Source organism: Tamandua tetradactyla, chromosome 21, assembly GCF_023851605.1.
Source record: "Tamandua tetradactyla isolate mTamTet1 chromosome 21, mTamTet1.pri, whole genome shotgun sequence".
Classification (NCBI taxonomy): domain Eukaryota; kingdom Metazoa; phylum Chordata; class Mammalia; order Pilosa; family Myrmecophagidae; genus Tamandua; species Tamandua tetradactyla.
Genome location: NC_135347.1, coordinates 14,154,639 through 14,169,532, shown reverse-complemented (window position 1 = coordinate 14,169,532; position 14,894 = coordinate 14,154,639). Strand labels below are relative to the sequence as shown.

General features: G+C 37.9%; 1 protein-coding gene across 3 annotated transcripts in view; it reads right to left on the bottom strand.

Moving 5' to 3' along the window:
- The window catches only part of PGGT1B (protein geranylgeranyltransferase type I subunit beta), an 80,557-nt gene that overhangs the window by 58,784 nt on the left and 6,879 nt on the right, over positions 1-14,894 (bottom strand). For all 3 annotated transcript variants that reach the window (XR_013167002.1, XM_077138918.1, XM_077138920.1), the window contains exon 2: positions 4,836-4,954. Coding sequence is in view for 2 of the 3 variants with exons in the window: in XM_077138918.1 (XP_076995033.1) it covers positions 4,836-4,954 (119 nt within the window). In the remaining variant the exon portion in view is untranslated. The remainder of the gene's footprint in view (positions 1-4,835; positions 4,955-14,894) is intronic.

Below are 14,894 nucleotides of genomic sequence, written 5' to 3'. Positions count from 1 at the left end.
AAACACCTGTCACTACCCTCAGGGAAGGGATCTCTTTACATGGACATATATTACTAACAAAATGATAGGTAAATTAAACACATTAAAAATCAGACCCTCTAAAAACAAAACAAATAAGCAGTAAAGGATTAATTGAGGTACGAAAACATACAAGATATACATAAAACAAACAGCTAAATGGCAGAAGTAAATTATTTCTTCTTAGTCATTACCTTAAATGATGAGACTCTCATATTAAAAGGCAGAGATTTGAAGACTGGATAAAAAGCATAACTCATCTAAATACTGTCTATAAGAGACTTAGGTACAAAGACACACACAGGTTGAAAGTAAAAGGGTGGAAAAATATATTACATGCAAACAATAATCAAAAGAGAGCTGGAGTGGTTATATTATTTCAGACAAAACAGACTTTAAATCAAAAAATGATTTAAAAAGACAAAGAAGGATATTATATATTAAAAGGTTCGATCCAGCAAGTAGATATAACAAACATATACACACCTCACAAAAGAGCCCCAAAATATATGAAGCAAAAATGGACAGATTTGAAGGGAGAAAAGCCATGTTTTAATACTAATCCCATTTTGTAAAGGCAGCTGTTTCTTTTAATCCTATTCAGTACTGTATGTTTCAATCTGTAATTAGCTCATCTCCCTGGAGATGTGATTTAATCAAGGGTGGTTGTTAAACCGGATTAGGTGGAGGTGTCGCCACCCACTTGGGTGGGGTCTTGATTAGTTTACCGGAATCCTATAATACAGGAAACATTTTGGAGAAAGAGAGATTTCTGAGAGAGCTAAGAGACATAGCCACAAGAAGCAGAGAGTCTACCAGTCAGCGACCTTTGGAGATGAAAAAGGAATACGCCTCCTGGGGAGCTTCATGAAACAGGAAGCCAGGAGAGAAAGCTAGCAGATGATGCTGTGTTCAACACATGCCTTTCCAGATGACTGAGAAATCCTGACTATGTTCGTCATGTGCCTTCTCACTTGAGAGAAACCCTGAACTTCATCGGCCTTCTTGAACAACGTATCTTTCACTGGATGTCTTTGATTAGACGTTTCTATAGACTTGTTTTAATTGGGACATTTTCTCAGCCTTAGAACTGTAAACTAGCAACTCATTAAGTTCTCCTTTTTAAAAGCCATTCCATTTGTGGTATATTGCATTCCGGCAGCTAGCAAACTAGAACAGTGTATATCCATTTAACTGAAAGCAAAGTCTCAAAAAGATATATATAAACCAATGTTCGCTACAGCATTATTCTTAATAGTCAAAAGGCAGAAGCAATCCAAGTGTCCATCAACAGATGAATGGATAAACAAAAAGGGGTATATCCATACAATGGAATGTCATTATAAAAAGAAAATAAGTGCTGGTACATGCTGCAACATATTAGAACCTTGAATACATTATGGTGAATGAAATAAACCAGACACAAAAGGAAAATAGTGAATGATTTCTCTGATATGAAATACTTAGAATAAGCAAATTCATAGAGATAGAAAACAGAATAGTGGTTAACAGGGTTAGGAGTTGGGAGGAACGGTGAATTATTGCTAAATGAGTTCGAGTTTGGTTTGAGATGATGAAAATAGTCTGGAAAAAGAAAGTTATACAGTATTGAAAGTTATACAGTATTGTGAAGATTTGTCCATTTAAAATGATTTTTATGCTACGTATGTTTTACTACTATTAAAAATCAATAAATTATATATTATGGGGGGAAAATCCTAGTGAAAAAAGGCAGAGCTGTTAGTTACTTCCATTTTGCAAGTGACTGGAAATGTGATCACAGACTAGAACTGAGACCTGGCCTCAGCCATAAGCTCCTTGAGAATAAGGACCATCTCTTTTCAATTATTACAGCTCTTTTCCACAGATTTAGTGGAGTGCTCTTTGCAGGAACCTCAATAAATTTTACTCACCAACGTATTACAATCTGTATATGAAACACTGACAAATATATCATGCATGCTTCTTCATTGTAAATGCTCAAAAGTGATTAGATATCTATGTGTTAATTCCGATGTAACTAATTCAAAATCCTTAATCATTTTTTCACAAGTATGTGTCAACAGGAAACATTTTAAAAATTATACAGACACAAACACTATGAAGCTCCAGAACTAAAGGACAAAGCCATAAACAAGGTTCAAGGACAAAGAGTTTCTGTTAATAAATTAAACCTCATTTTCTTAAAACAAAGACAAAACCCTTGTTCTAGTTTGCTAGCTGCCGGAATGCAACACACCAGAGACGGATTGGCTTTTAATAAAAGGGGATTTATTTTGTTGGTTCTTCAGAGGAAAGGCAGCTAACTTTCCACTGAGGCTCTTTTCTTACGTGGAAGGCACAGGATGGTCTCTGCTGGTCTTCTCTCCAGGCCCCTGGGTTCCAACAACTTTCCCCGGGGTGACTTCTCCAAAGGCCTGGGCTGAGCTGCAAGTGCTGAGATGAGGAATGCCGAGCTGCTAGGCTGTGCTATGTTGCAATCTCTCATTTAAGCACCAGCCAATTAAGTCAAATGCCACTCATTGCACCAGACACGCCTCCTAGCCGACTGCAGATGTAATTGGCAACAGATGAGGTTCACTTACCATTGGCTTATGTCCGCAGCAACAAGATTAGGTATGCTCACCTGGCCAAGTCGACAACTGAATCTAACTAACACAACCCTCTAGGTTGTTCTTTCTTAAAAGTTTATCTGGGCAAGATTTATATATGATTACTCCAACCAATGAACCATGTGGTTAATGTATAAATCCTGACCCTTGTAAAATGGGTAAGGAGTGACCACTGATAAAAATTGTATGACTGTCTGGGAGTTTATTTGCTTGATCATTTTAAGGTTAGAATTTCTAAAATGTATAAGCTAAATATTATGTTAGGTATTTTCTACCTACTAGAGTGAATAAAAAGAATTTGTAGAACTTGTATATATTTAGTTGATTGACTAATTCATGATTTTTTTCATGTTGTACTGTTAAAAGATTTATTGCAGTAATACAATAAAAGTTTAGAAAACATTTGTCTAATTCAAACTGGTTTGGAAGTTGCAGAGCAAGGGAAATTCCTGCAACATGACATTGTGAGGAGATTCTCAGACATTGTCACTAAATGTTCTTTCCCAAATATCTATACATGAACCTTTAAATAAATCCTCTATTACACTTGAGTTGACATACTGTTCTTCCCCTTAATCTTTAGCTGTGCAAAACTTTCATATTCCACTACAAAACAAATGTTTTGAAAGGATCATTTCAGCAGCCTATTTGGTGCCTGTATATTTTTATTAGTATTACCTTGTCTCAATACATCATTTTTAAATGGAAAATATGACCAAGTTCTATAGCTTTTTTTTTTTTAAACAGCTTCAATTTTTTGTAAAAAGCTGTTTACGTACAGTTCTGGCACCTACATGAAAGATCTTAATGAGCAGCAAAGAATAGGAAAAACAGTGGTTGAAATGTATATTTAAGAATATTTACAGGATGGATCCAGTGCAAAATAATGAAAACTAAAATATTTCAGCAATGTATACCTCTATGCTGGTGCTCAAAACCACTAAAGGATTTGATCACTTATCCCTAAGTACCTCTAGTTTACATATATATTAACAACAAAATCCATCCCTTTTCAATCCCTAAATTTCCTGCATCCTTGTAAGTTTTATTGAATTACCACAGATAGGAATTGTGATATCTGGATTCTTGTCTTTATCTTCATTTCATATTCATGATTTCACAAGAGGCTTACTTGGGAAAAGCATGACTATTATGCATCTTGCAACTGAAGTCCATCTTCTATCTCTGATCCTGTGAGTTTGAAATAGCCAGACAATTTTTATCTCATGGGATTTTAAGTTCATTTGGTATATATTCAGGTTTATCATACCCACTCTCTATGAACCACAGAATTGGATGTAGAATGCAAGCCCAGCAATTATAGCTGAGCAGTTAGAATAGAGATACAGGTTGTATAAGAACCTAAGGGCAAGTCTGTCTGTTCCCTAAGTGGAAAATCCGTAGCCAGGGAACTTGGTACTCTTGGATAAGAATAAACTCTCTTAACCTGCAACTTGATCCAAAACTCTACCAAACACCAAATGCTAATTCATGAATTTTTTATAATTTATTAATCAAAACCTTCAGGTTTAAAGAAGTATAAAAATAAATAAAGTAAAAGTAAGAACTCTTGGAAACTATTAAGAAAAAGCTTACGTAGCATTAGAGTGAAAATAACCAGGAGACTGAAAAGAAACTCTTTGATGGCAAAGAAAGAATTTTTCACTGAAGATAACAAAAGAATGGCTGGAAACAAGAGAGTAAATGCTGCATAAGTAATCAGACATAAATACCAAACACAAAAAATAAACAAGCAGCCATCAATGTGGAAATGCACTACACAGAATGGGGCTACAATCATGAACAATGTAATTTAGGACACAGGGACAGGAGTTAACACTTAATGCTGCCCCAATGATAAGGCTTCATTAATGCCACTGACTAAGAGCTGCTCACTGGAGAAACATAAAAAGGAAAATTTCTCAAAGAGAATATACAAAGCACAACCCATTAAAAACTTTAAGATTTACGAGAGCTGATATTATATTATCAACTCTATTTAATCCAAGATAACTCCAAACTGTTCTTTCAAGCGATGAATCATCAGGCTTGTTAAGTGTTGTATTTGAAGGAGAGTGCTGCATTATAAGGAAAACATGGAAGAATAAAATGTGTTAATAGTGTATGAATAAATAGTAAGATCTGCCAGTCCAGGTCTTACACTAGATAGTCACGCTAAAAATAAAATGCTAAAAACTCACTCACTGTCTTCTGTGGGAAGGACCTGCAGGGAATAAATCCACTCTATTATATCATCTTTGTTCACCACATCTAAGGAATCCAACATATCCAAACCGGAAAGTGCAAAAAATGCAATTGTCAACCTAAAAGAAAAAAAAAAAAACCAACGTAAAATTCCACCGTAACTATCAAAACCCTCAACTCTTACTAGTTCAGAGAAATAAACACATTCTAAATCTATAGTAATTTAGAAAATACTCTAACTGCGAAAACCAATAAAAACAATTTATTCTTTTAACTTAATACCAGTTAAAACTTTGTTTAAATTTTTTTAAAAAAGGGATATATATATATAAAGGATAAGCAGTATACCAGCAATAAACATTATATCAGATTTAAAAAAGAGAATTTCCTACACCTGATCAATACAAAGATAGACAAAAAGGTTAGGAAATCTATAAAAATTTCCATTTTCATTCATGTGCCCAAAGCAATTACACTTATGACTTGTAATTACTTCTTGAGGAATGTTACAATAAATTGTCTTTATTTAAAATTTTTTTCTGAATTGTGACTCCTTCAAAAAACAATTATAACTAAGTTTTGGGGGACAAGGAACACTTTAAAATACAAATGCCTTTCTATTTGTTTCCCAGAAAAGTGCATTTTTTAATGTAATGAAAAACTGTAAGACAACACTCTCCCCTCCCGCCAACATTGTGCTTTAAATCAGAACTCTAAACTTTGTGCTTTCATATAAGTCAGTCTCTCAATGGTTGCTTTCTAAATACTCTGATATTTATATAATTCTTTCATGTTGAGATGTAACCTAAAATACTGCTCGGTAGAGCACTGCTATATATCCATATTCTAATAATTCCTATGACTAACACTAATAAATTAACACTGAAATTATCTGTATGAAATCTTAAAACCTTGAGGTATTATGTCTCCTTCCCAATCAAGTTTCTAGGAAGGAATTAAACCTTAATGTTTTAAGATATCTCTGGTATGTAATAAATTAATTCCCCCCATGCCTCTAGAATGGTATTATTCCAACCAAATCTTAAGGGCAAAACAAAAAATAATGATAATAGTGCACTTAAAAACAAAGAACATTTGATACTTAACATCTTACATTACTGAGAGGCTACTACCATGTACTGAATAATAGGAAATTTCTCATATATTATCTCAATTTAATTCTTATAACCTACTAAGATCTAACTAAATTGGGGAGGTGATTTATCTTGATAAAATCAGATTATTTAAGGGCAGTGGAACCCCTTTACATAGGAGGCAGTGTTACACAGTAGTTCAGAGTTCACTTTGCTGTAAAATGAGTCAGGCTCAAATTCTAGGTCTGACCATTTCCAGCCATATGACTCTAGGTAGGACACCTAATCTTTTCCAAGTCTCAGTTTTCTAATTTATAAATCTCTACTATACCTCACCCTATTACTTTGCTTACCTGGCCCACAAGCAAACTCTCAAAAAATAGAAGCTATTATTTTTGGTGTTTCCCTGAGTTGGAGCAAACATCCTCAGGATCTATACATACTCTAATAGGTTTTTTCTCAGGCTTACTGGTTGGCAACCACATTTTCCTCTAGGGGAACACCCTTCTCCAAAGCAAATGATTCTTTAGACATGGGAAAAACCTCCATATAACAGCCAAGTTTGAAAATCAAGGCTCTAGACAGTAACTCCATCATGAGAAAGGTCTGCCTTGTTCCTGGTATGCCCTCAAAAATTTACCAAATTAATAAATAAAAGACCTGCAATACATCTGACCCTTTGGAGAGCTCTAGTAACAGGGTTTTTAGTTTCACTGTGATCCACAAAGTGAAAGATCACATTTACAGCCAGAGAAAGTTAAATATTTAATAATTTCATTTACCAAAGCATTATTATGCCAAAAAGGAAAAGGAAGACAGAAATAAAAGTGGAGAACATAAATCACTTGAGGGTAGATAAAACAAAGATTTTCCTGTCAATAATATCTATATAATAAGAAAACACACCCCAAAAGGTATAAATAATAAGTTGGCATTCTTTTCTAAATTCAGAACTACAGAATTTATCCAGTTTCAGCTCTTAAGCTGAAGAATATCAAGTTCAAAGAATTCAAGTAATATGCTTGAGACTTTAACAGTGTAATCTGAGTCCTAGAGTGGCGATCTCCTCCACAGGTGAAACACCCGTGTAGAGTAAGAATCAGTCAAAAAAAATTAGAATCAGCTTAAAAGCAAACACCACTACCAATAAAACAATTAAATCAGAATCTCTGGCTGGGAGGTGGAGTCTGGGCACCTGGATTTTTTTTTTTTTTTTTAAGCTCAACAGGTGATTCTAATAGAGCAGCAGCTCTCAATTTGATGCACTTTCCCTTCATGGCACATTCTACAATGTCTGGAGACAACTGGGAGGGTGCCACTGGCATCTACTGAGTACAGGTCAGGGATGCTGTTAAAACATGCTATAACACACAGGTCAGTCCTATATAAGATTACCCAGCCCAAAATGTCAAAAGTGCTGAGGCTGTAACTCAGCAGATGAACTCACTGCCCTCCTCCCTGCATGGGAATTGACTCCCAGGGGTGTACATCTCCCTGGCAACATGAGACAGGACTTCTGGATGAGCCGAGACCCAGCATCATGGGATTGAGAAAGCCTTCTTGACCAAAAGACGAAAGAGAGAAATAAGACAAAATAAAGTTTCAGTGGCTGAGAGATTTCAAACAGAGGTGAGAGGTTATCCCGGAGTTTATTCTTATACATTATACAGATATTCCCTTTTAGTTTGTGACTGTACTGGTTTGAAAGGATTATGTACCCCAGAATAGCCATGTTTTAATCCTGATCCATCCTGTGGAGGCAATCGTTTCTTTTAATCCCTATTCAGTACTGTAGGTTGGAAACTTGGTCAGATTATCTCCACAGAGATGTGACACACTCAATTGTGGGTATTAACCTTGGACTGGAAGGAGATGCGACTCCACCTATTCCAAGTGGGTCTTGATTAGTTTAATGGAATACTTTAAAAGAGGAAACATTTTGGAAAAAGTTTGAGAGCCAGGAGAACCCAAGCAGCCAGAGACCTTTGGAGAAGAAGGAATACGCCCCAGGGATGCTTCATGAAACAAGTAGCCTGTAGAGAAAGCTGGCAGACATCACCATGTTCACCATTTACCTTTCCAGTTGAGAGAGAAACCTTGAACATCATCGGCTTTTCTTGAGTGAAGGTAACCTCTTGATGGTGCTTAATTTGGACATTTTTATAGATTTGCTTTAATATGGACATTTTCCCAGCCTTAGAACTGTAAACTTGCAACTTAATAAATTTCCCCTTTCAAAAGCCATTCTGTTTCTAGTATACCGCATTCCAGCAACTAGCAAACTAGAACAGTGGCATACTGGAGTGACTGGAGGGAAGTACCTGAAACTGTTGAACTATGTTCCAGTAGCCTTGAATCTTGAAGATAACTGTATAACTATATAGCTTTTGTAATGTGACCTTGTGATTGTGAAAACCTTGTATCTGATGCTCCTTTTATCCAGGGTATGGACAGATGAGTAAAAAAATAAGGATAAAGAATAAATAAATAATAGAGGGGATAAAGTGTAAAAAATTGCATAGACTGAAATACTAGTGGTCAATGAGAGGGAGGAGTGAAGAGTATGGGATATATGAGTTTTTTCTTTTTTCTTTTTCTGGAATGATACAAACATTCTAAAAATGATCATGGTGATGAATACACAAGTATGTGATGATGTCGTGAGTCACTGATTGTAGACTATGATTGGGCTGTATGTGTGTAAAGACTTTTCAATAAAACATATTTTTTAAAAAAAGTACTGAGGTTGAGAAACCTTGCTCCAAAATACTATTATCTGCATATAAGCGTTACCTGAATGATACACTTTTTTTTTAAGGGCTACCAATTTTTTTTAAGGGCTAAGAAGGGCAAATTCTTTTTATTTGGACACATAAATAACAATGACAAACCACTAGCAAAACTAAGTAATAATCATTTTTCATTTTACTTACTCTTGGATATGGAGGTGTTTCATTGATAAGCAAGTATCAAATACTATAACTCAATCATCCGGTGGTAAATTATTTTTAAATCTTGCATACCTAATTATCTTTAGTCTACCATTTAAAAAAGCCATAGCAGTTACAATTGTTAGGTTTACAGAATTAACATAGCTATAGTGAGTAGTTTATGTTTATAAAGTGAGGCCCCACCAGAAATCTTTGGGCAAATGTCCTCTCTACAACAGGCTGGGAAAGCAACCCTTATCTGATTATATCAGAATTTACAAGTAGCACTGACGTTTTGAGAGGGAGAGAATGAAACAAACCATAAGGAATACAAAGAATTTTGGACTAGGACTCAGAGAAATAACGCTGAGATTTATGGTGCCCAGATGACTGCTACTTGGGGTATGACCTGCTGGGCAAACTGCCCTCCCGTACAGGTACAAATATATTAGGGATAATCTTGCCATCACACGCACCTAAAACCCAAGTCAGTGACATTATTTTTACTTTATTACTTCTTTTGAAGAGCCATTTTTCTGTTCTTACTTTGTTTTCACTAGAATTGAATCTATCAATCTTCAGCCTGAAAAGCCAAAGGCAGTAAGCTACTTAACACCCAATAATAACCTTTCACATGTAAAAAGTTTATCTTACCTGAATGGAAAATTAACTACCCCCCACCCCACCCCCATCAAATTATTGCCCCAGCAGATCAGTTCTACTGGGAGAAGTAAACTAAATGATGCCTCAAAAAAGACTCATGTTTTCCAAGCAGCACAAAAGTAACAAGGAATAAATAAGTACCAAAAGGGGGTGGGGATGTGGTGGGAAGTCTGTGTAGTGGAAAAAGGATTTAGCTACCCTGACGCGAATTTCCTACCTCACTAAATGAATAGTGTGCTATCAGTGTAGAGCAGTGAGTGACAATATGGAGATATAATTGGAAACAATGATTTATGGGAGTTGACTAGATCCCCAAACTTTGGATCACTGCCCCTTTCTACTAAAATTCTTTTACTGGCATCTCCAAATACCTTTAATGTTGGGGTGTATTTCTGCTTGTATCTTGCTGAGGAAGTCAGGGGCACACACTGAGCCACTGCCATCTCTCAGACCATCTATTTACCCCTGCCAGATTGTCCCCACTCACCTCCTCTTCTATTGAGCAACAGTGTTTCAGTATGCTTCCATTCCATAACTTGGGTGGGGGGAAGAGGGGTGATTTTAAATCTAATGAAAAGGCCCAGCCAGACCTTAAACCTGGGAACCAGTAACAAGCAGCCCCAGATGCTAATCAAAGCAGGACTTCTCAGTGGCAGGGGAGGGGAGGGCTCCCCTCAAAGTGGATAAATACCACACCCAGTACAGTTTGTCTCTCTTCTCCAATGCAAAGTGGCTGCCATCCACTCACCCCCACCTGAGCAAATTTAGCCATTCCAGGAGACCACCTACCATGGGATCTCTTCTCCTGATCTTTCGTACCCTTTGTTCTGTGTAAATAAGAAAATGGTCTTTTCCTGAAAGTTTCTGTTGTGTCCTGAGCCCGTGTTCACATAATGTACCATGTAGCAATGTGGTCCATGGATCTCAGATGAGGCTATGGTTAAATCAAACTGTACAATTCTAGAATTGTAAACATTAGCTACAATAAGAAATAGGGCACATTAGAATTAATCACGAACTAAAAATGTGTGGAGACCCACGGCCTGCTTCATATGGAGAGCATAGCTGGTTATGCAACAGGACAGAAGTTAAAGGTCAACAGACTTTAGGGAGAAAAGAATGTATAGATGGTATCATAAACCACTTATCTTGTAAAGTATTGAAACTCCCTTCCCCTGACATACATGTTGATAATAAATCTCTGCATCCCTGTGTCATGAGATCCTGCTGAAACTCGGTTCTCATACCCTACGGAATTTCCTTGCATGCTGCCCCTTGCACCCCAGCCATTGTGGAGCGCTACTTCCCTTTTTCTGGACAGCTGCTATCAGAGACACTTTCCTGTTAGTAAATCCCAATAAAATTCATGCTTAACTCCATAGTGTGTTCTTTGGCCTTATGGCTGCCCCAACCCAAGCTATCCAAGACCTGGGCTAGAACAAAATTCTAGTGCATAAAGGCCCAATGTGGAATAAATAACTGAAAGGTGGCACAAATTCTGTAGTTTTAAGCCTTATTTTTCATCTGTAATATCTGTCAATGACTGATTCATCTGATAAATATTTTTGAGTAAAATCTTTGGAATTATCTAACATACAAAATAAGTTCTTCCACTATCAAAATTATTCAGTAAAAAATATTTGCTGACTATTAACTGCAGAACGGGTATTGTGACAAAAATTAATACAGTAAGCCTCCTAACCTTATGTAGGTTAAATTATGAGGGAAATAACTAAGAAGCTATGTGATAAGTGTTATTATAGAAATTTTCTTTTCTAAACCTTCTCCTTTTGCCTCTTGATTTCTGGACCAGATGGGAGTCCCAACAGTAGAATGCTGAGACAACTTCTTCCTTCATCTTCTTTCTTACCCTACCTCCACTGCCCCAACACCTTTCCTGGACTAAGACAATAGGTTTCGAATTGGTTTCACTGGCTCTGGTCTTGTCCCACTCAATACAATACTAAATCTCAAATCTAATGATCACTCTGAAATGCACATCTAATCATGGTGATCCACCACTTGGTGACTTCCCATCACTTAAAGGATAGCAAACTCAAGTTCCTTGACATGGCACACAAAGCCCTCCATGATCTAGCCCATGTCTACCTCTCCAGACAAAATTCTTATCACACTTACATTTGAACAGCTATTAGGGAACTGACTAAAGTTTCTTAGCTCAACCCTCTTATTTGCTTTTATTCTTATTGCCCATTTGCCTATAATACCCTTCTCCCCAAAACCTGGAACGTATTCTTTAATATTCAGCTCCCCTTCTCTGATTCTCTGTCTCTCTCTTCAGTTTGAGCTAGTTAGTTCATCACCTGGAAATATCACAGTCACTGTGCATACAAAGTGTTTTATAATGCCTTGCTGCTCAAAGTGTGGTCAGGGATCAGTAGCATCAGCATCGCTTGGGATAACCACTGTTTTAGTTTCCCTGGCTGCTCAAGCAACCACCATTTAATGGGCTGGCTTCAACAATGGGGATTATGAAGCTCACAGTTTTAAGGCTAAGAAAAAGTCCAAATCAAGGCATCATCAAGGTGATGCTTTCTTCCTGAAGACTGGCATTCTAGGGCTAGCTGCTGGTGATCACTAGTCTGTGACTCCTCCATCACATGGCAATGCACACGGTGACCTCTCCTGGCCTCTTCATTCTCTTCCAGATTCCATTTAATTTCACTTTCTTGTCTCCTAGGGCTTTCTCATTCTGTGTCTGAACTTCATTTTGCTTATAAAGGACTCCAGGAATAGGATTAAGACCCATCTGATTGAGGTGGGACACACCTTAACTGAAATAACCTTATCAAAAGTCCTACTTAAAATGGGTTCACACCCATAGGATTGGATTAAGGTTAAGAACATGCTTTTTTCTGCGTTACACACAACTCCATGCCATCACACTCCACCCTCTGGAACCCTAAAAGACATGCTCTTTCCACACACAAAGTACATTTATCTCATCGTAATGTCCCAGAATCCTTCAGTCATTTCAGAAACAATGCTAAGTACCAAGTCTCATGAATATCAATTATGGGTGTGGTCTGTCCAGGACATACGTGTCCTCTGTGTACCTGTGAAATTTAGAAAACAAGTTATCAACTTCCAATATACAATGGAAGAACAGGTATAGGATATACACTCCATTCCACTAGGGAGAAACTGGAAGAAAAACAGGGGTCACAGGTCCCAAACTTCATTAGATTTCACAGTCTGAGTATCCACTATGGATTGATGTCTTGTACTCTGGGCCTGACAGAGAAGACCCACTCCTTCCAAGTGCTTGTGCAGTGGCCATGCTCTCCCCAAACACAGGGATTAAGGCTCTACTCTCTCTGAGTATCCGGGAGGTGGCCTGACTCTCTGTGAACCCCAGGGCACAGGCCCCACCCTCTCTGAGCGTTAGTGTGACGGCAAGGCTCTCCCTGAATGCTGGAGCACAGACCCTACCATTTTCAAGCATCAGGGTGGGAGAACTTTTCCTGAACAATGGGACGAAGGCCTGCCCCCTCTAAGCATTGCGGCAGATGACCTGTCTCCTCCAAGTGCAAGTGCAGGCACACCCTTTCCACACAGATGGGCCTGCTTTCTAAGCCAGATCTTGGCTTCCACAGTTCTGCCCTTGAAGCCAATATTCCTTCCATTTCTCCCCTTTGTCCCATTTAGTCCAGGCTGGCAGTGGTTTCACTCATACTAATCTCACAAAAATCTTGTTGGCTTTGCATGTAGGTCACAGGTGTCCAAACCATCAGACAAAAGGACTTCCCACAGATCCTCCCTGGATAACTGCATTTCTAATCCTGGCATCTATGGAAATTGCTGACTGGTTCCATGTTCAGTTAAACCCTCACGTGGAGCCCTAATCTCTAGGAAATCACCTCCAGAAGCTCAGAGAGATCCCTGATAGAACCACTTCTGTCTCTCATTTCAGAGCACACTATCTGGATAGGCTAAGAATTTTCCAAACCATCTATTTCAGGTTTCTTCCATCCCCAAGAGTTCAGTTTTCAACTTGACCCTTTGCTCTCTTGTTTCACTATGAGTTGTAAGGAGAAACCAGACTGAACTTTTCACATTTAGTTTGAAAATCTCCTCAGCTAAATATCCAAGTTCATCACTTTTAAGTTCTGCCTTCCATCCAATATCAAAACTCAATTTCACCAAGTTCTCTGCCACTTTAAAATAAGAATAACCTTTCCTCCAGTTTCCAATACACATTCATTTCCTTCTCAGGTCTCACTGGAAGAATCTTTAGCATCCAAATTTCTACCAATAGTCTCTTCACAGCAATCTGGGCATTTTCCATCAAGTGCTTCACAATTCTTCCAGCCTCTACCCACTACTCAATTTCAAAGTTGTTACCACATTTTTGTTATGTGCAATTGCAGCACTCCACTCTCCTGGTACCAAAATCTGTTTTAGTTTCCTTTCTGCTCAAGCAAATATCATGCAATGGGTAGGTTTAAACAATGAAAGTTTATTAGCTCACAATTTTAAGGCAGGGAAAAACTACAAATCAAGGCATCATTGTAATAGTTTGCTAAGCTGCTAGAACGCAATATACCAGAAACAGGAACGCTTTTAAACAAGGATTTAATAAGTGACAAGTTTACAGTTCTAGTGCTGAGAAAATGTTCAAACTAAGGCACCAAAAAGTGGTTACCTTCACTCAAGAAAGGCTGATGGCATCCGGAACACCTCTGTCAGCTGGGAAGGCACATGGGTGGCATATACTAGGCCCTTGCTCCTGGGCTCCATTGCTTTCAACCTCTGTTCCTGTGGGGATTCCTCACTCTGCTTCTCTGGGGTTGGATTTTATCTCTTGGCTGCCCTTGGCTCTCTCCAGGTTCTGGCTTAACATCTCATGGGAAGGCACGTGGCAATGTCTGATGGGCTCCAAGCATCTCCAAACATCCATGTTTCTGTTCTGTGCTTTCTCCAAAATGTTTTCTCTTCTAAATTTCAGTAAACTAATCAAGACCCACCCAGAATGGGTGGAGTCACATCTCCATCTAATCAAAAGGTCACACCCACAACTGGACATGTCACATCTCTGTGGAGATAATCTAATTAAAAGCTTCTACCCTACGGAACTGAATTAGGACTAAAAGAAATGGCTGCCCCCACAAGATTGGATCAGGATTAAAACATAGCTTTTCTGGGGTACACAATAGTTTCAAACTGGCCCAGTCATCAAGGTGATGTTTCCTTCCCAAAGACTAGTGTTCTGGAGATCCTTAGTCCTTGGTTCCTCTATAACATGGCAACACACATTGGGGACCTCTCCTGGTCTGTCCATTTTCTTCTTTGTTCTGAATTTCAGCTTCTTGTTTCCTGTGGCTTTTTCTCTCTGTCAGAATTTCATTCTG